This window comes from Cloeon dipterum, chromosome 1, assembly GCF_949628265.1.
Source record: "Cloeon dipterum chromosome 1, ieCloDipt1.1, whole genome shotgun sequence".
NCBI classification, from domain to species: domain Eukaryota; kingdom Metazoa; phylum Arthropoda; class Insecta; order Ephemeroptera; family Baetidae; genus Cloeon; species Cloeon dipterum.
Window position 1 is genome coordinate 26,577,283 of NC_088786.1, and position 20,114 is coordinate 26,597,396.

Consider the following 20,114-nt stretch of genomic DNA (forward strand, 5'->3'; position numbering starts at 1 on the left):
GCTATTTTTCATGTCTCCGCCACGATTAGACTGCGCAAATATTGGGTTACATTTGAACAGACGACGAAACAAAATAAAAGTGAAATCGGACACTTTTCCATTTCTACTACGCCGAGGCAAACCCGAAAAAGCCGCGCGCGCTTTCGGCCAGCACTCTCCGCTCATTACGCGAGACAGCTTTTATTTTATCAAAGCTGGTGAAAGTATCGTATGGCTAGTCTGCGCTCAACGCGAAATATTGTTATAAGAGCTCTTCTTTTATTTTCAAAGCCTGGCTGGACCTTTTTCAGTTATCAAGCAAGCAGACGCGCCTAATTAAAAGAGAGAAGCTTTCTCGTCCAGCTCATATTTTCCGAATAAAAACTTTCTGGGCACATAAGATCGAAGCTGCTAACAAGGGTCGATCTTTTTCCTGGTATCCGCACGAGTGCTTTTCAGTCATCACTCGTGTCTTTTGTAAACGCACGAAGCGCCCCGACTACACCACTGGCTGCAGGCCAATGTCCTCGCGATGCCAACCAGCCAGAGTCGTTAATCACGCGCCATTACTGTACATTCGCTTTAAAATTGGTGAATAATAGAACATCAACACACTTTTTACAGCCTTCTCTTTATGCCACCTAATGTAGCTCCAGGGAAATTAATTTTGGAAAAAATGTCCATATTTTTTATTCTAATTTATTTAAACTGTATTTCAAATGTTTTCAATTAAAAACTCTTCTTTTTGTCACGGTAGTTGGACCTAAATTTATCGGGATAGAATTTCATGAGGATAGAAATAAAAAGAAACACTGCATACAGACTAACTTTAACAAAAATGGCTATACTTAGTGTAGATTTTACTAATGCTACGAGTTTAAGTTTGCACAACTTTCAGTAAGACCTCCTTATCAACTCTGAACTTTATTAACTTTTAATAACTGGCTATTTTAAACTCTGCCTCTTGTATCAAGAAAAATCTTAAGTTAAATTTTTCGTGTACATCAATGAAATCCCCACAGAGAGGAACCAGTTTTTAAGTTCTACCTCTAGATTTTTGTTTCGCGTACATTCCACTAACATTAAAATCGATTTATTTTCTTGCTCACAAATTTATTTTAGTGAAAATCTCTTGTTAAATGTGATTAATTACAATGTTTGAATTAACATTAAAACAGCAGTGAACTCAAAAGACATACTGATTAATTTTTAATATTGGTAATTTGTTCAGCATACGTTGAAGGGCTCAAAGAGAAGCAGATTAATTGAGCAAAGCTATAGTCGCAAGTTCGGTTGACATATGGTGTGCTAGGGGCGGCATTGTTGACCCTTGACCTTAACCATTCACCCCAAGAGCGGCTTAATAAGCACGAGCATGCATGATCGGTGTACCCGACCGGTATCGAAAGTGTATGCGTTGTCGTCGCAAAGGACACGCGGGCTGGTTTGGTTGGTGCAATGCTCGTCGGTTCGCTGGGCCAATCTGAACTGACGTCACGAATGTAGTGCGCAAACAGACGACGATGGGGTTGTTAGGCTGCCTAGAAGGTGTTTGGGACAAGTGAAATCAAATTAACTGGACGAATCTGCAGCGGCATCGCGATCGATAATTGGCTTGTACAGCAAATGTATACGTGTCACGTCGCGGAACGCTGATTTGCAGTTGATTGGCCCGCTTGCCGTACAGGTGAGCTACCGTGCTTTTTGATTGTGCCACCAATTAGCCAGTTTGATGGATTAAATTTGTGAGTGTCAGCGTCCTGTGTGTAAAACTGTAAACAGCTGGGGAAATTAATTTCCTACAGACTTTCAAGTTGGCAAGCGGCTTGGTCCGGGGGTGTAAACCGAGCCCGCTCGCGGCATGTGGCAACTTACAGTATCTCGTGTGGTTTTGCATAAAATTAGCGCTCGCAAATCAAACAGCGAGCGCGAAGGGAGTTTGAGGTGGCAGTGCTGTAATAATACGGGTGGGCACGAAGCTAACTCGGCGAAATTAGGCTGCCAGGGATAGCTTTTGTACAAACACCGGCGTTAATTTCAGGAAATTTGGCAGCCGACTGCCTGTCTTTTGTTCGGCGAAATTCCTCTCGCCAATTTCTTGGGCACGTGCGGCAGTGTGCTGTGTGCACCGGTCCATATTTATTTAGAGCGAGAGGTGTGTTTGTTTAGAGGCATGTGTGTGTTTGCCGCGGTGTTTTGCCCCCGTCGCAGACAAGGTGGTGATTGCTCGAGTTGAAAAGCAAACCATACGCACGTTCGCCTTTACAAACTCAGCATGCTGATGAACCTTGATGCCTCCTCTGCTAATGACACGTGAATTTTCGCGTTGCTGATGACTTTGGAAATCAATGCTCGAGTTCCTTTTGGATTATTCTCGTCCGTGCGATGAGACAGCTCGGATAAAGCACCCCACTTGGATAAGTTGCTGGAGAGAGAAGGTTATCTCAAATATTAATGGCTTTTACCGCATTGCTTTCCTCGATTACACTTCGGTGCGACGTTAGAAGCGGTTGCGTGCTCCGAGTGTATTTCCCCGGCACATTCTCCCGTAGACCGCAAATTGCAAGTGAATGGCTCTCACCTCTCTTGCGTTCCGCTCTGGCCCCGTGCACTAACCAACATAAAAAGGCATCGGTCAGTTTTTCTCCTGAAAGACCGCCGGAGAGGTATTGAAAGAAATGCGGCGGATAAAATAGAAAATAGAATCGTCCTAACTGATGGCTGCTCGGGTGGTGTTTTTCTCCCATCCTATTTTCCAACGCAGCGGTGCCAGCCCAGCGGCATCGGCCATAAATTCAGATCTCTCGCCGGTGTACGCAAGTGTAACGAAAGCTGGCCAGACATTTATGCACGGCGATAAATATCGGGATCTCGCAGCTTCTTGGCAGGCCCCAGACCGACGCGAGCGGACGTGTTTCGCCGAACCCGTCGATAATAGCGCTGGGCACAAAAGGTGCGACTGCATATTGAGAAAGCTCGCTCAAGCGTCGCCTCAACAGCCGTGGAAACATTTAATGGTCGTACAAATGGCACCCGAGCCGAGCGAGTAAGTGCGAGAAAACAAATCGTTCGTTTTGCATTCGTCACAAATCTCATTCCAGGCTGGACAGTTTCCGCTTTGTTAGGCGTGGATTAATTGACAGGAAAATGGAGTGACAGCTCTATCAAGCAGAAAATAGAGCTCAAGGAGAATTTTTTCAATCCACATTGAAAATGCCTAGAAGATTGGATTTTAAAACTATTTCTTTTATTTATATTGAAAACTGTGTAGATCAACAGGGCAGCCATTTCCATATACATCTTTACCTCAAGAGAAATCAAGATGAAAAACAATTTAAATCATAAAAACACTTCACTATTTTCTCGCAAAGTTGAAAGGCTTTTGTTGTAATACTTGCCAATAATCACACAAAATATATTTATTTATTATAATCTGATGAGTGCTATTAATCATGTCAATTAATTTTGAAGTCAAGCACGTTCATGATTGTCTTTCGCAGCGTTAAATGTAACACCCCAAAACAATAAGGAGCGGGCAAACCATTAAGCCAATGTGCGTCATTTGCCACCAACACAGCGTGAATTCATTAGCACCGTACGCAAAATTTGTGCTCACGATTTAGCGCAATTTTCAGCTGGCAAAAAGCGGCAGCCGCGAAACGAGCACTTACGAGGCGCATTTCAACGGCAAAAATTGATATGCAACCACTCGCCAGCGCTCATTCCACGCAGCTGGGCGTAAAATGCGAGCGAGAGAGAGAGAGAGAGAGAGAGAGAGAGAGAGAGAGAGAGAGAGAGAGAGAGAGAGAGAGAGAGAGAGAGAGCCGTGTCCGTTGTTCCACTTTAACGATCGCACAAAAGGGACGCCCCGCTGATTGCATTGTCAATTTTTGACAAAATGAGAAATTCCCTTCCGCCCACAGACTGCCGAATTGGAAGTAACTCGACGACGCGCTGGCTCTCTTTGCAAACAATAATCATCCGGCAAACAGCCTGCCTCTCTCACTCACTCACTTTCTCTACTTCGGATTATATTCCTTCTCGAGGACCCGTCGCACTCATTGTTCCAGTTTTCTCGTTATTATAATGAAGTAAAAAAGCGAACTGGGAGCAGCCGACGAGTGCCAGCAAGCCAGCCAGGGTGGGTTCATTACCCGTGAAACACGTTCCTTTTTATTACCTTGAGGGACGCGCGCGCTCTCTTCCTCGCTCCACTTGCACCGGAGTCTCGATATGCGAAATGTGTGCCAAAGTTTTATATCTAAGGTCTTGAGAGGTACGTGCGCCAACCGTCAAGCCACAGTCTCTCAAGCTTTTGGATTCACATTTCAATGTCCCCACGCAGTGAATTCCAACGCTATGTTTATCTGATAAAAAAACAAAATTAATAGAGAGGAAAGAAAGAAAATTGTCAAGATTTACTTTAATATTTGTTAAGAATTTATTTTCAAGTGTATACCATTTCAATTTAATGTAAATTAATCAAATGTATGGCATAATATATCTCACTCTTTTTTCAAGTTTAATTATTTTAATGCCTCACTTTATGAAGCTTATTTTAAAAATGTTATGCCATATAAACTGGCCATTTTTTAAGTAGGGGTTGCAAAGAAAGTAAAGAAAGAGATTAATAACTCACCGACGGGTTTCTCATTCCTTATACCCTACCTTTGTTTCCTTTGTTTTTTTCATAATTTTTTTCTGATAAGCCATCTTGCACAATTTTTTATAAAAATTGGTTCAAACAAATTAACTCTCGAAGTCTATCCAATTGCAAAATATCACAAATGCTGCCAGTTTGAGCTTTAAATTTTCGAAGGTTATTAAAGCTTTGTTTTAACATTCGTATTCAAGTTAATTTGTTAAAAAATCAAGCTAAGTAAGAATTTTCAAATGGGGTTTCCAAATAATAGCGAACATACCTCGTCGGTTTTCACTTGCGATCCTTGGGCTTTTTGTTTGCCCACAACAATAATCGCGCGTGCAAGAGTGAGCAAAATTCAACGGCTGGCGCTGGCGTATTCGCATTGTGCGAGTTTGTGTACCGTGCACGTGCGAGTCTGCAAAATAAATGTATGCCAAGACTCATCGCGCGCTTAGGGGAGCGGGCGTAATGTGTGCTGCATTTTGCAGCGGCCCTGCCAAACGAGGATATTAGAATGGGCGGAGGCGAAAACAAGCTGCCGTGTTTTTGCTAGCAGCCGGAAAATTACTGGTTCATCGTAGCTTGAAATCGCCTCTCGCGCCAGGAGACGAAATTAAGGGCTCTGGAGAGGGGTTTAAATTCCTCCTTAGCAGCGGCAACAACAATTTGCCAGCGCAATATTTCCACTTGGATTATTTCATTTTTCTGCTACCTGCAGGTCGAGGCCGAGACACCTAATTAACAGTATAACAGGGGTGAGATCTTTTTGCCCCTTTGCCCGGCTTCAAAAAGCCGCCAGTCACAGACGGAAGCATGAAGCGGGTCACGTGATAATTAATTTGCAAAATATTGTTCAGCTTTTTAACAAGCCAGCCACTCGACCGAGAAGCAGAAAAATTGTGGCATGAGGGCGGTTGCGGTGGTTGGCTGGCTGGCTGATATTAATAATACATGGCTATCATAACTCAAGCCGTCGGCCCCTTATTGTGCATTAGGACGCAACTTAATTGTGCGCTCGCACAAGTTTCATCCCTTAATGTGAGTCGTTAAAAGTGCTAGGCCAGGCAGGCGGTGTTGAAGTTTGTAAACTGGTTTTTCAAGAAATATTTCTCGCCACCAAATGGACGCCAATCTATCAAATGAACTTGCAAAACTCTTAACGGTAAATAACGAGGTTTATCTCGCAGACTTAATGCCTAAAAAAGTTCACATTAACCTCAATAAGGCCGGAGATTTTTTTTAATTATATGAAATCTAAGAAATTCTTTCAAATGAGTTATTCAAAAAGATAAATGGTCGATCTCTGAACCGTTAACTAGTTCAAAGAAATGAAATACCTTGGCTTCGGCTGCAGCACTCTAGCGCAGCTCACTTGATTAGCTTTTCATTGAATTTCGCTGAATATTTTCCCTTTGAAAGTCTGTATATTCATTATGGAAAAAATGTTTCTACATGCTCTCCCGTCTCTTGTTAGATTGAACAAAATATATAGGTCAACGTCGGCAGCTGCAGCTTTTTCATCTGCTCAACATAAAGTGTTCCGAAATTAAAAACCCACGCTCTTTATCTCGTTCTTTTCCCCTTATTTAATTGCTCGGTCTGTGGGAAAAAGGCAGACTGAAATAAAAAAATGCAACATTTGCACGGCTCGTCGTAATCCAGCAGCTCCGCGCTCATTTGGAGGCACTGCGATAATTAAGAAGCGAGCTGCTGCCGCCCGCCGGCCTCCTTTGTGCCGCTCGCTGCGAACGGAGCGAAAGTAACGTCGTAAATCGCTAGCAGGGGCGCGATGCAACCTGCACGACGTGCGAGACAAAACGGCTGCATACAACGCTCGAAATGGCTTTGTGCGCTCCGCGATCACGTGTGGGTGTGGATGTGCGTGTGCTGCTGACAGGGCGCAAAATACTTTGAGCGAACTAAGAAGAAGTACAGGGCAGAAATAAACTTGGCTGGAAGCTGCTTTTGACGCGAAATAAGCAAGATGCCGGGTTCTTTTGAGGACAAAGCAGCCACGAACGAGAGCGAGGCTCGGAATTTTTTTAATCCTTTTTGACAGTTTTTTCTCCTCTTTCTGGTTTTCGCACTCTCTTGACGCAGACAAGGAAGGGGCTCTTTGAGATTGATGAATTATTCATACGAAAAGCGTTAGAAATTGCGTTGCTGAGTTGTTGTGGAAGAAAAAAGGTTGTTGTTCCTCGGTGGCGGTGGGAAATTCTAAAAGCGACGCGATCGGTGAAAAGTGCTTCGAAATAAAACACGTTCGACGGCCCTATTAAAATGTACCAGCGGCTCATCGTGTATTCAATTTGACGAGCAGGCAAAAAAAATCAAGCTGCCAAATTCGCGTTTCGCTACATTTTTCGAGCTGCCTGCTCTTTTGCTAAACCACCGCCAGCCGCACCCGGGGCGGGCTTTGTTGAAATGAAATTTTTACGCATTTTTACGTCAGCGCGAAAAAAGAATGCTCAGTTCTGCGTCAGGAGCAACGAAAGTGTTGATCAAACTTAAATAAAAAGGCCGGGAAAATGGACACATCAATCACGGTAATTGGGCTTGTTGCCCACGCGCAGCCTGCACGCGAGCTGATATAAACTTCTTTTTTTTCTCTCTCACTCTCGCTGCTCACCACGCGCCGTAATTCCAGCTTACCGCCCGCGCGGGGGTTGTAAATATTTATTCCCATTATTATGCTCGCCATGCATAATAATTCAGGCGAGCAAGCCGCAAAACAGCCGGCTTAAATCGCTGTGTGTGTCACATTTTTGCGACGCCGTATTTTATAATTTTTTTTTGTTCCTTGCTTGGAGTGAGCCCTAACGCACACTGCGGAGGTAATCAAAATTTATGCCGAAAGAGCAGCCACTGCGACAGCGCTGGCCTAATCGAATAAATTACAATAATAATAGTCGCCGGTGAAGCTTGCTGGCCGCCCGCTCGCCGAGTTTGTGCATTTATCAGTCGCAATATTCCTGCCTCCTGCCCCTCGGCCATCTCCGCGTGAATATTCGTGCCGCTAGCTTTGATGGCTCATTTATTCCGCTCAATTTGTCCGGTCCGCTACTACCCATGATAAATTTGGTGACTCGTTGTGAAATATGGATGTGTTGGGCCCAAAGTTGTTCAAACGAATAATGTTTACTTCCCTCCAGAAAAAACCCAAAGAAGAATCGAGCAGAAAGACTGAAATATCATGAAGTTTTATCCCAAGATAAAGATATATCGTATTTCATGGGACAAATTTGCACTTCCTGATTATTTTTGGCCCATTTCATTTTGGGAAAATTGTTACGCGGTAAATAGGCAGCGTGCCAAATGTCCTGGTTTTTCCCATATATACCAGGATCAGGTTAGCGTTATGGCAAAGTTGAATTATTTCTCATTTCGTTCCAAAGCCGGGATGGGAAAAGTTTTTAGGTTCTCTGTAGCTACAGGCGCGCGCATTAATTCGTCACATTTCTCGATAAAAAAAACCCTACCTGCGCCGTGTGACGCGAAGCAAAATGCCGCTTGAAATACGATCTGCGAGAGCCGAGGGGCCTTTTTTACATCTCATCCTGGTGAAGCGACTTATAAGCCAGGCTAAATCCAACTGCTCTGAAATTCAAAGTAGCATCGTCGGAAGAGCAGCCGCCACCGCGTTTTTCATTTTTTTGCCAACAGAGACTGCGAGAGGAATAATTTGCTTCACAGGCTGCCTTTTTGAATCGCTGCCAATCTGCTCTGAGAGATTAAAAAGGCGGCTGCTGCGGTTGTTGGTGCAGCGCGTGTAATTAAATAAACTGCTGCTGCCGTGCACGGGGTAGAGATCACCCGGCCAGCAGCAGCAACAGTAGTAATAGCTGCTTCATCCTTTTTCAGCACTCCTTCCTTGCAGCAGCGAGCAAATGCATTTGGTATTCATGTTGCTCGATTTCGTGTGCTAGCAACGTAGGAAAGCGAAAGAAGTTACAACCAGAAAATTTATGGGCTCTTGAAACTCCGGCCATTTGTCTTCGTTGCCGCAGAGCAAAAACATTGCTCTTTACAAATTGCCAGCCGAGTTTTAAAACATGCTTTTCATTTGCTTGATGAGATTTTTTTTCTCAAGGATGTTTGCGAGGTTTTTGCTATCAAACTGCAATCTCGGTTTGAAAGCTAATAAGCATGGAAAAAGTCATTAGCAGAGCTCATACATTCAGGACGAAGAAGGAAATTATCGAATCTGACTTTGCTTCACAAGGGAGCAAACAAAAATAGCGCCTCATTATCCGCAAGAGGCTAAATTTATCCCCGAGCCCGCTCAATTTTCCCTGTTGTCGGCGATGCCGTAACAAGTTGTACGGCGAAAAGTCCCAAAAAACAACACGCGTTCATAGGTAAGCCAGGGAGAAGTGCTCAATCGAACTCTGACCTTCCAGCCTCTCCAGTCGAGCGGAGGCGAGCCCCTCCAAAACTGTACACAGCCCCTTTATTGTTTCCTTTTTCGTATCGAGATGAAAAGCTAAAAATGAAACTCGAGTCGCTCTCCAAAGCGCGCGCCGTGTGCCATTGTGCCGCGGCGAGGGTGTGCATGCACCACAGGCGAAACAACTGCAACCTCTTGTCCGGGGGTGAAACGTCATCGGCCGACCCTTGACCTCGGCCGTTTAGCCCCGGTGCAGCGTGGCACTAATTTCATTACCGCGTCCGGGCCGGATAGTTGTACCCTTCCGACAGACTGTTTGTCCGCGCCAAACAAACCCCGCGGAGAGAAGGGATCGCGAGTGTTTGCCTTCTTCAGCGCGGAAAACAAATAGAGTCAGCACAATTCGCGAAGTCAGACGAGACGAGAAAGCAGGCAGGCAACTCACAAATTTGTTGCTGCTGCTGCATTTTTGACGCCTCGGGCCGCTTCTCGGCCCCGCCTTTTGCACGAAAGGAATTCCTCCGGCGGGCATTTGCAACCTGGCGGCACTCGTCAAAGAGCCCGACAAAACGATCGATCTTTCTCTGCGGAGAAATTTGCAGTGCATGTGCTCTCAAAAATATAAGCTACTTATTGTCAAACCGAATAAGAGGGTTGGGAGTTGCTCGAGCAAGGGTTGATGTGAATTATTTATCTGTCTAGCCGGCGAACACAACAGGGTGAAGATGCGCACGGAGAAACTTTTCCATGAAGTATGGATGGTGGTGTAAATATATTAACAACAACAGAGCAGGGCTCAAGAGACGACGGCAAGCAAAAGGACTAAGGGCCGGAAAGTCGGAAGAAATTTGCTGCTTTCAAAGTCGTTTTGGGTCTTGGTTCCAAACGCGCCAAGTTAAATTCCGACGTGGTTTCCCAACAGTGTCTTTTTATCGCATGCTAGAAATCTCACTCTGCTAAAGTTATGTTTCAATAAGGCTATACAGATGGTGAAGCTCCCATTCACAACGGCTTAACGCTCAAAAACATAAAAACCATCATTGCACACACACACACTTCACGCACGAATGACGGAGGCTGTAAAACAGTCGTAAAATGCTGAGGTTCGAAATAGAAAACAAGCGGAGGATAGAGTCGCAGGCCTTCGTTTTCCCATGGTCTAGTATTTGCATCAATTAGTGCCAGCGAGTTCTTTGTTGGAACAAAGAGCATGCATGTTATCCTGAATGTTACATTCATGAGCGGCCGTCCGGACGGGCAGACTCTGCAGTGAAGGCGGCTAGTCGGCCTCTTTATTTCCTCCCTGTGACCCACTAACCGGCAGCAGCGAGAATGGGTGTGTGATTATGCAAATCGTGTCGACATTACCGTCGTCCCGGCAGCACTATGTGTCTTTTGATTCATCAGCCGGCTGGCAAATCGAGCATATTCAAATCACGCCAGTCCTTTTTTACCCCGTTGCTTTCACTGAGCAGCGCGCGCGGATCGTGGGCTTGAATAGCGCAGCAGTTGCAAATTGCGGACTCATCATAATCATTTTTAGCTTTTCAATGCCGGCTGCGTGGATGCCGACCTTCGCCAATGATACTCTTTTATCAAACTGTCGAGCTGGCTGGATGAAACTGATCAATCAATTCATTTTCGGCGCTTTTGCAGCGAGAGGGGATCAGATAGACCTCTAGGCTGGAGGCGAACTCCCATTCCGCAGATTACATCCGCTGTTTATATTTGCAATCATTTTCGGCTAAACGAAAAATTTGAAATATCGCCACGAGTATTAAAAATGAAAAATAACGGGCAAATAAAACGCGAATTTTGATTGGGCTACTATTTAAATATTGGCCAATTCTGCACTCTAAATTCCCTTTTATTGCTAAAAATCCGATTGAATGGGAAAAATCATACATATTAGGTTTCGTTTTGATGTACTGCATGTCAATTTAGTATCCAATTTCCAGCTTTCATCTGGGCACTAATCGAGATCTATTGTTTGCGCAGATGTCTGACGATGACCGCATGTCGCTGACCACGGCTGTCAGCGACGACGACGACGTCGAGAGTGTGCACAACTCGCCGTACAGAGCCAAACAGACTGGCACCGCAGCCGCCTCCTTCAACTGCACTGGCGCCGTCAGGAAAGCCGGGTGAGTAGAAAAGAGATCGTCTTTCAGTCGGGCGACAGCTCTCCTCGCTGCTGAAGTGGCTGCGGAATCCTCAATCATAATAGCAGTTGGCTTTCAATTGTGTCGGACGCGCACATTTTATTTTTATTCACCCTCAGTGAGCGAAAATGGTGTCACAGAATCGGGCACTCGATGCAAATTATCACATTGCAAAAGAGGGTTTTAAAAAACGGCAGCCTTCTACCATTCTTTTTGCTTGGCATCGGGTCGATTTCGTGCTCCTAAGCAGGGCTTAAAATGTCCGAAAAGATCCGGAAAACATTGAAAGGATTATCTCTGGAGAGAAATCACACAAGCACTCTTCAGAGCCAAGAGCCACGTCCATAAATATCTCGCTCGGAGATTGGCCCTCGGGCAGCTAATTCCTCGTAAAATAAACTTTTCTACGGCCTCTCCTGCAAGGCAGCGCGGCCCGGGTGAAAAAGTTTTGAATTTCGCAACTCTGATCGCGATCAAAGGGTTTGCCCTTGCTCTCGCATTATAGACGCGTGCACGTACAACGTCGGCCAGCGTCCTTCGACCCAGAAATCGAGGGCCGGCCGGCCGACACGACACGACACGCATAATTAGCGCGCTGGTGGATTGAAAGGCGCACTGATGAGTGCCTTTTGTGCACTTGCCTGTCAATTATTGCCGCGAATCGCTTCTGACGTGCAACTAAGTGAATTAGAGCGGTGCCTAAAAGCTGTCGCGCCGACGCCTCGATTCGAATTACCATTTTTTTCCTTCCGCTCTTCCTCTGCAAAAACAAAATCCGACGCAGACACTTTTCCAACGTCGGGGCTTGAAATAATAAAGTGGAATTAAATTGCCCCCACCCCTCCATTCCCTCCGCCCATCCGCCCGCACCGGCGCTTATTGACAGAAGAAATCCGCTCTCTGTCGACGAGGTCAAGTGGCAACTTTTTAATTAGTTTTCCAAATCATTTCGCGCAAATGTCTTCTCGTTGCTCTAGCTTAATGAGTTTCATCGCCTTGCAATTTATGGCAATATGGCGCCGCAAATTATCTACACCGCCTGCAGGTATTTGATGTTGTGAAGCAGGCAATTTTAACTTCGATTGATGCCGACGTATGGAGGCCTCTCTGCCGAGAGCGAGTACGTACCGTATGCTTTTTCCTCGGGGAACTCGAGCCCGGCTGCGTGTGTCCGCTTAGCTGAGCTTGTTTGGCAATTTAGCACCGGCACACTCACACACACACACACATACTATTAGCCCTTCGGGGAAATCGACTAAAAGTCCTTTTTCGGGAGGAATGTGCCGTGTTGCAGATTAGCAGCAACACCGATCCGAGAGATCTCTCGACACCAAACACACCACGATTGGAGCCGGCACAAACAGACATTTCGGTGCGTCTGCGACCTCTTTAAACCTCTCATGAGCAAGACTAAGAACTTGCTACGTTGAGTAGAGTGGTTTTTACCATACAAGCAGTTATAAAAGTAACCGTAAATCCTACGAACAAGGATATTCGTAGCATTGATCTTATTTTTCATAAAATTCGAACTTTGTAACGTTTTGTATTTGTTTTTATTATAGTTTTTAGTGAACAGAAAAATTGTCGCTTCTACGTTACGTATTGTAATCACGCAGCTAGTTTAACAATAAAGCCACTCGAAGAATGCTCCATTGTGCTACTTTTATACTGGAGCCATGTACTGTAACCAATTAGGGAGAACGTCGCCCCTGTGTCAACTTCCATTCTTAGCTTTTTCCCATTCCATGGTATGTCTAGGTGTAACGCCTTCTGTTTCCCTTTTGCATTATACTGTACTTTTAGTAGGTAATTCACCACTGCTTCTTCTTGCTGCACCGCCTCATCGTCTTCTGCATCTTCGTCCTCAGCATCTTGGACGACTTCAACAAAATTGGCTTGGGAAACCTTCTTTTTGCAAGCTCTCGTAAAGTGAGACCCTTTTGTTTGGCAATTCTTGCAATACGCAATCTGTCTGACTTGGCATTGGTGGAATTTATGACCTGGCTTACCACAGCAGTAGCATTGTATCTGGAATGTAGAATTTGTTTGCTGCACTCTTGTATGCGTATTTGTAACTTGTCGCTGCATCTCTTGCTGCTGCTTGACTTTCTGGGGGAATAATTTCTGTTTCGGTGATATTCGCAAACGGTTTAGTGCTGCTGCTGCTTGCTCTGCTTCACTTGGCATGCTTAACGCTTTTGTTGCCGCTTCTGCACGTTCATGAGCGAGTAATTTCTGTGTTACATATTCCAAGGTCAATTTTTCTTCCTTTTCGGCTAGAAGAATCTCCTTGAGCTTCTCAGACCGCATACCAGAAATAAGTCTGGAACGAATTTGTTCCTTGGCATTCGTGTACTTGCACTTGCTTGCTATTTTCTGAAGGTCCGCCAGGAATTCAGATGCCGATTCGTTTTCCTTCTGCACACGGCTGTTGAATTTATCCTGATATACCAGGCTGGACGGCTCGACTTGCTGAAAGAATACCTCCATTTTATCCCAAATTTCTTGTAATGACGTTTCACGCACCTTCTTCGGCAGGCACAGGGTACTAATGACCCCGTACATTTTGTCGTCTTGATAATTCAAGTACTGGTTGCGTTGTTTCGTCGCATCAGTAACATTTGCGTCCTCAAAATATATTAGCCAGCGGTCACAATGCTCCTCGAACGACAACGGCCCCTGAGGGTCAAAGGGTTGTATTTTTGGCTTCAATGCATGCGCCATGTTTGGTACCTGTTGTGTTTCTTGAATTGCTGCAATTACAGAGGTGTCGTCGCTGTTTCCATCGCCGCTTTTTTCTTCTTTCTGTTGTTCTTGCACAGATCCCGATTCTTGTGGGCCTTCTTTAGACTTGCTGCGAGTCACAATCGCGCTCATCTAGCAAATAACACGCTTATATTCACTTATCCTCGTCGCCACTTAATAAAATGTTACCTAGCACTAATTGGTAAGTTGTAGTTGTACTTGTAGTTCCAATATTTTGTAATTGTAACTGTATCTAATTGTAGGTACAGGAGTAGCAATCAAACGCAGGCACTTTGCTTGTTCACTCACTCCTTACTAACTTTATTAATGCCTCACGCATGCTCCCTTACGCACTCTCCCACTCCGTGCGGGAAAAGTACAAAAGTTAGATTAGCAATATGTAACAAAAATCAAATCCGGACTTTGTTTTCCTCGTTGCCAAGAGACTTTTATTATTTCTTTCCTTTGGGTTTCGGCTTAACAACATAAGCACTATTTCATGGGAACTCTTTTCACTCTTGAGAGGAACACATTTTTTATACTAACGAGGAAAAGCATTGTCCGTATTTGATTTCTACACTACACTCATAATAAAACGTTCTCAAAGCTATATCAATAGAACTTAGACGGACGAGTATTGCTGTTGCTTTTTCCTGCTTATTTCCTGGAAAAGCAGCTGTTGCATCGTTATTTTTCCGTTTGAATCAACAGATCAAATGTGCGTGGTCGTCACCTTATTAGGCCCTGAGTGCGCAGGAAAAGTTACGGGGGAAAAGCGACGTGCTCCACCATTCCAGGCTGCCGGAAGCTGATGACAAGCATTGACAAACAGAAAGAATTAACACTACCCGAGCTCTTTCTAGGGCTGGTCTGATAATTAGCGCTCACGTCAAACGGAGGGTGTTTGCCGTTTTCGGCGGCAATGACGCGCGTTTACCTTTCAAACAGACGGACGGGTGCACAAAGGGAATACGCTGAGCCGGAGCAGGCGAGTGAAACATTTGCGTAGAAGCGTGTAAACTGTAATTAGCTTTGATTGGGCGCCAGGAGTAATTCGGTTATGACGGCATTTATTTAATTGCGCAGCTGTGGGGCACCTAGTTAGGCGCCAGTAGAATAAAGAGCTCCAAACAGCAGGGCGGACGCTGGCGCGCGAAAAGACCTTTTAACCGCATCACGGCAGTCGGCAGCTAATTTATTCATGAAGTTTTGAGTGAGGAGTGGTGCAAGCAAGCACGAGACGACGGCGAATTTCGGCGCAGTTCCGCTGCCACCAAGCAGTATCTCTCGCTAATAAAACAGCTGCGTGAGAACCGGAGCTCTCGCCTCAATATACGCTGGCAGGCCGTTAATTTCGAATGCCAGCCACGAATTGATTTGACTGCCGAGAGCAACTGCACACCGACCTGAATGTTAAAAGTAAAGCTTATGGACCTTACCTGTTTGGCATTCGAAATGTGCCTCTTAAATTATTCTTTGCTGAAAAATTAGGACCCACCCGTGGAAGAAAAAAGCTGACTCGAGATTAATTGACACCCAGCCTTTTAACTAAATAATTTTTCAATTGACAAATGTCGAACGATCTTGCTGAATTTCGAAAACCATTATCATCCAGGAGGAATATTTATATGTCTTTCTCCCAATTTTCAAGCCATCAGAGACGTCAACAGAAATTTAATCAGTCTCGCCATCTTGGGAGAGGCCAACGGCGGAAATTATTACTTCTTGTTTCCAAATGGGATTTGCCGGAGAAATTTGACAGGGAAGTACTCACTCGCGTTCGCACGATTCGGGACGACGCGAGAGAGAAAAAGAAGAATTCATTTCCGTGATGAAGAGCCGTCACATAATTCACAGAAAGTAGCAATGAATGTATCGATTTTTCTCTTGCTTGCCTCATCACGAGAGAGTGCCAAAAGAAAAAAGAGAATCACCGCGGAGACGCTGGCACTCGCATTTTTCTCTCCGCCACCGCCGACGCCGCCGTTGAAAAATAAATGGCGCTGCATGAGTGAGAGGCAGTTGGCATTGGAACTCGCGACGAGATGCACACATTCACACACACGTACACCCTCCCACCTTTTTAAAAGCAAGGCTGCCTGCTGATAAAATATTAAGCCGGTGGCGGAAATAATTTATTGAGAATCCGGCAGTGGCTCGAATGCAGACGAGCGGCATCTATTCAACATGCACCTAGCTCCCTTTGGAAAAGCCGAGCTCCTTGTCAACCGACGTGTATAGTGCGGGGAAATATTGACATAAAAAAACTCATCTCGCTACACAAAAACATGCACATGTTTCACCCATCCCTTTTTCAATATCAGCTTCAAAAGAGTCGGCGGCCGATGCAAACAACCAGCCAGCCAGCCGGCATAGAGAATAATGCGACGTGTGCTCCAGCCAGAGCAAACACGTCCCGTCCCCAGCCTGTTTGCATCGTCGGACAGATTAACTAAGATGATTTTTCCTGCGCCGAGAGCGAGTGTTGCATCACCGCAGTCGCAAAATTTCTTCCTTTCTCGCTCTTTCCTGCGAAAATGTTCATTGCCCGCGCCATCTTGGTGCCTGGACCAATTCCCAGCGGTCGTTGCCTGCCTGGCGCGTGGTGCGCCGCTCCGACAAAGAGCTCCATCCGATACGCGCTGCAGTTTCGAGTTTCGTTATCTGCCGGCTTATCCGCTCTCGGGTTCGGCCGCCCTGAACGCCCAAAGTGTAATCCTCGCGGCTGAAATTGAATTTCACGCCTGTCTACGGCTCAAATGGATGTGTACGATCTCACGCGGGTGAAAAATTCTCAAAAACAGCCGGGATTTGAATTAAGCATACAGCCGATCCAATTAGTGCTGCCGAGCCCTTGTTTGCCTTCGGGAAAAATTTTTCATAGCAAACTCCTTTTTCATTATAACGTCGTCAAACACTTCACAATTTGTTTTTTGCTTGGTCCTAACCCAAACGATGCAGCAATCTGTTCTAATTTTAGCGGAAGCCAAGCAACATTCAATGGGCTTTGAAAATTCCCTTTGAAGCCGTGTACGCGGACTTATTGTTCGCTCAAAAACAGCACTAAAAGCTGCTCGTGTCAGATAAAACAGGCGAAACAACATTCTCCCGCAGCAAAAGCGATTGTCGAGCAAATTTCCTTAGGTTCGTGTCACAAACACAAATTAATCTTGATACGCACAGAGAGTTGGTAATTTCAACTTCAAAAGCGACTTGTGGAGCATATATGAGCGAGTAGCTTCAACTCGAGACGGCGTTCGTTCAAGCAACATTAAGTTTGCATTACCTGTTTTAAACCAAGCCATCAAAGTTTCGCACCGAATTTGCAACTCCAATAAAGCAAGCCCTCGACTGTCACTATTAAGGAATATCCATGCACAGCGCTCTCGCAGCCGCAATTCAAATCGCGGGCAAATCCCAAAGATCAAAGCACCCTGCCAAATGTATATATTATACGGGTCCTCGCACACAGCCATGCGTAATTTTATCAGCTCAAAGCCTTGTCGTTTAGAACTGCCGGCGCCGCAAGCGAGAAATATTGAAAATGAAATTTTTGCAATATCATGCTGACGTGTTGCGTTCCACATTTTATTTTATATTTTCGCTCTTTTGATCTATTTCCAAGCTCAGCGGGTAGACACAACAAAAGGGCGAACTGCTATTTCTCACAACACGTCGGAACCAACAGCGTTACTTGGCTTCCACGCAAGCGGGCACGGTTCGTGTCTCTTTCTCTCTCGTGCGCGCAAATAGCTGAGTGCTGCAGATGCCGAGCAGCAACGTTTGCATTTTTAATTCGTCAGCCTAATGAGGTAAAGTTGTGTTTGCTCTCTCGCAGGTAGCGAGGAATTCCGTGCCATATATTCCGGGCGTCGAGTGCACAAATCAGACAAAAGACGCCTCTCGTACGTTCTGCGCTGAATGACAAATTCATAGCGCTGTTCTCTTTCGTTTAATTGGGACGTACCACAACCGTCTTCGTCACTCCAGCCCGCTCGCCGCCGCAAGAAGAACTCGACAAATTAATTATCCGCGATCTCTGGCAAGAAGTTTTGTAATTAAGAGGGTGGCGCATGAGCTCGCCCGCCTCGAGGTTTATACCGCCACCTCGACTGCTGAAAGATGAAAAACGCTGGCGGTTCTTCTTCAAATCGTCGGGCAATTTAACAGAAAACAAGCTTGCGGGCACAGCCGTGATCAATCAACAGCCCATTTAGACGCGGGTCAAGTCGACGGGGCCTCGCTTTTATTGTGCCCAATTTTGCGCAATCAGGATCAGACCGTCCGAGCTGGCGGTGCAAGAAAGTTTACCACAAATTACTCTGGACGATATGAAGGGTGCTGCAGCTTCCAATCCGGTCTCATATTCGTCTTTTTTTCGTGAGAACGCTAATTGGGCGCCGGGAGAGCAGCTGCGAGTGCGCCAAATGGCGTGGCGTCGATTGAAATGTGGCTCGTCCTCCGAGGGTAACAAACCGAATTCAATTCCACTGCCATCCTGTTTAATAAATCAGATTCATATTTCTCGCCTCGCCGAAGTTGGTCTCTCCTGGCGTGGCGGACGAACAGCAGGAACACAAAACGGCGGAGGTGGCTTCTATTTTTGTTTCAGCTCCGCGTACGTGCAAACGAGCCACTCTTTTCGATCACTTTTAAGTGAAAACGCCATTTCTGTGGCTGACGCAACGAAGTTTGGACCCTGGAGGATGATGCGATGGAACGAGTTACGTGTTGCTCGAATTTTATATTTGCTGACAGTGAGTGCGTTCGCTGAAAGTCGCTCACTTTCAGTCGGTTCGATCGTTGTCGGGAAAACTTTAGGGTGTTGTCGCGAATTGATTTATTGGATCAAAACTCTTGTAAGTTGGAAAGCCATTCATCTGAGAAAAGTTTCGAGCCAATTAAGGCTTCTTTGCCCTCCAACTCCTTTCAATTTGCTAACGATACTAGCAGACATACTGATGAAGTGCGGAGATTCCAATTTTTGATTAAGTTGGAAGGAGAAGCACCGATTATTCTTCCACCCTCATCACTTAAGATTAGGTAAATTTACTTTCGAGAGCACTTCCTTTGTATATTTTAAACTTTTAATTGAAAAATAACTAAAACATACAGAATAAGATTTAAAATTTGATGTTTGCTTTGCATTCAAAGTAGCTTGAGACGATGTTGAAATCGCATAGAAATAAATTTGTTTTTCTTAGAATTTTCAACTTTTGACGTGCGATTATGTTGGAAAATAAAAGGCTCTCTTCAAAAATTTATAATTCATAGCTGGTGTAGAAAAATTATGAGCAAATTTCATAGACTTTAAATAAATATATGAAATGCACCAGTCTCTTCAAGTCTTAAAGTGAAAATCTAATTTGTATGCCAATCTCGACGATGCTCGTTTTGCTGTTTTAAAATAATAATAATAATTAAGACTTCGAGCCTCATTTTATTTTACAGTCTCCTAAAATCAAGTGGAGCCATAAAATTTAAATATACCCCGGGGGCGAAATGTTAATGAATCAACTCAGACTTTCCCCGCTCTCTTGGTGCTTAATTTCTGGAAATATGCCGGTGCGGCCGTCCAGTAGCAAAATTATGCAAACGGCTGCGAACTTTGCAGACTCTGCGAAATCGGCCGTTAAGAAAGCGGCGAGTGTGCGGCTCGAGCAGCCACAGGCTGCTCGGGTGCACAACTAGAAAGGGTGTAAGTGGCTCGTAACCGAAAATCCTGTCCGACTGCATCCGGATTTATCGCACTCGAGCCGGCTCAACAGAGGAAGGTCCACTAAATTCATTCGGAATAATAATATTTCAAAGGTCTGCATTGTGCCTGCCGTAAATAAATTTGCGCCGCCGTGTCGCATCCCTCCCGAGGGACCGCATCGCGCTCGGCCGGCTCAACACACGTGTAGTACATACACACAAACTCTGATCCGATCATGCAAATGCGCAATCGGCCCTGCAACTCGAGAAATAGGCGTCTCTTTACATCAGCGCCTGTCTCAAAAGAAATATTCACGCGTGGATTCGCGCTCGCTTCCTTCTCTTCCTCTCAGCGAGGGCGATTCTTTTGACACTTCTTCTCGGCTGCGATGTCGCATTTTCCTTTCACAAATAAATCACACCTGCTGGATCGCATTTACGCCACCGAGTGCCTTTAAGCCAGCTAACTTTTTCCATTTCGACTTCAGCATTTTTCTTT

The 20,114-nt window shown here is 45.2% G+C and overlaps 2 protein-coding genes across 12 annotated transcripts in view; one reads left to right on the top strand and one right to left on the bottom strand.

Moving 5' to 3' along the window:
* The window catches only part of sif (still life), an 83,356-nt gene that overhangs the window by 42,089 nt on the left and 21,153 nt on the right, over window positions 1-20,114 (top strand). For all 11 annotated transcript variants that reach the window (XM_065497433.1, XM_065497426.1, XM_065497427.1 and 8 more), the window contains one exon: window positions 11,010-11,155. In XM_065497433.1, the coding sequence (XP_065353505.1) occupies window positions 11,010-11,155 (146 nt within the window). The remainder of the gene's footprint in view (window positions 1-11,009; window positions 11,156-20,114) is intronic.
* LOC135934687 (uncharacterized) lies at window positions 12,782-14,304 on the bottom strand. Its single transcript, XM_065476608.1, has 4 exons — window positions 14,108-14,304; window positions 13,907-14,050; window positions 13,700-13,852; window positions 12,782-13,645 (listed from the first exon to the last, which is right to left on the bottom strand). Exons 2-4 carry the CDS (start codon window positions 14,048-14,050, stop codon window positions 12,782-12,784), a joined length of 1,161 nt encoding a protein of 386 aa, XP_065332680.1. The 5' UTR covers window positions 14,108-14,304.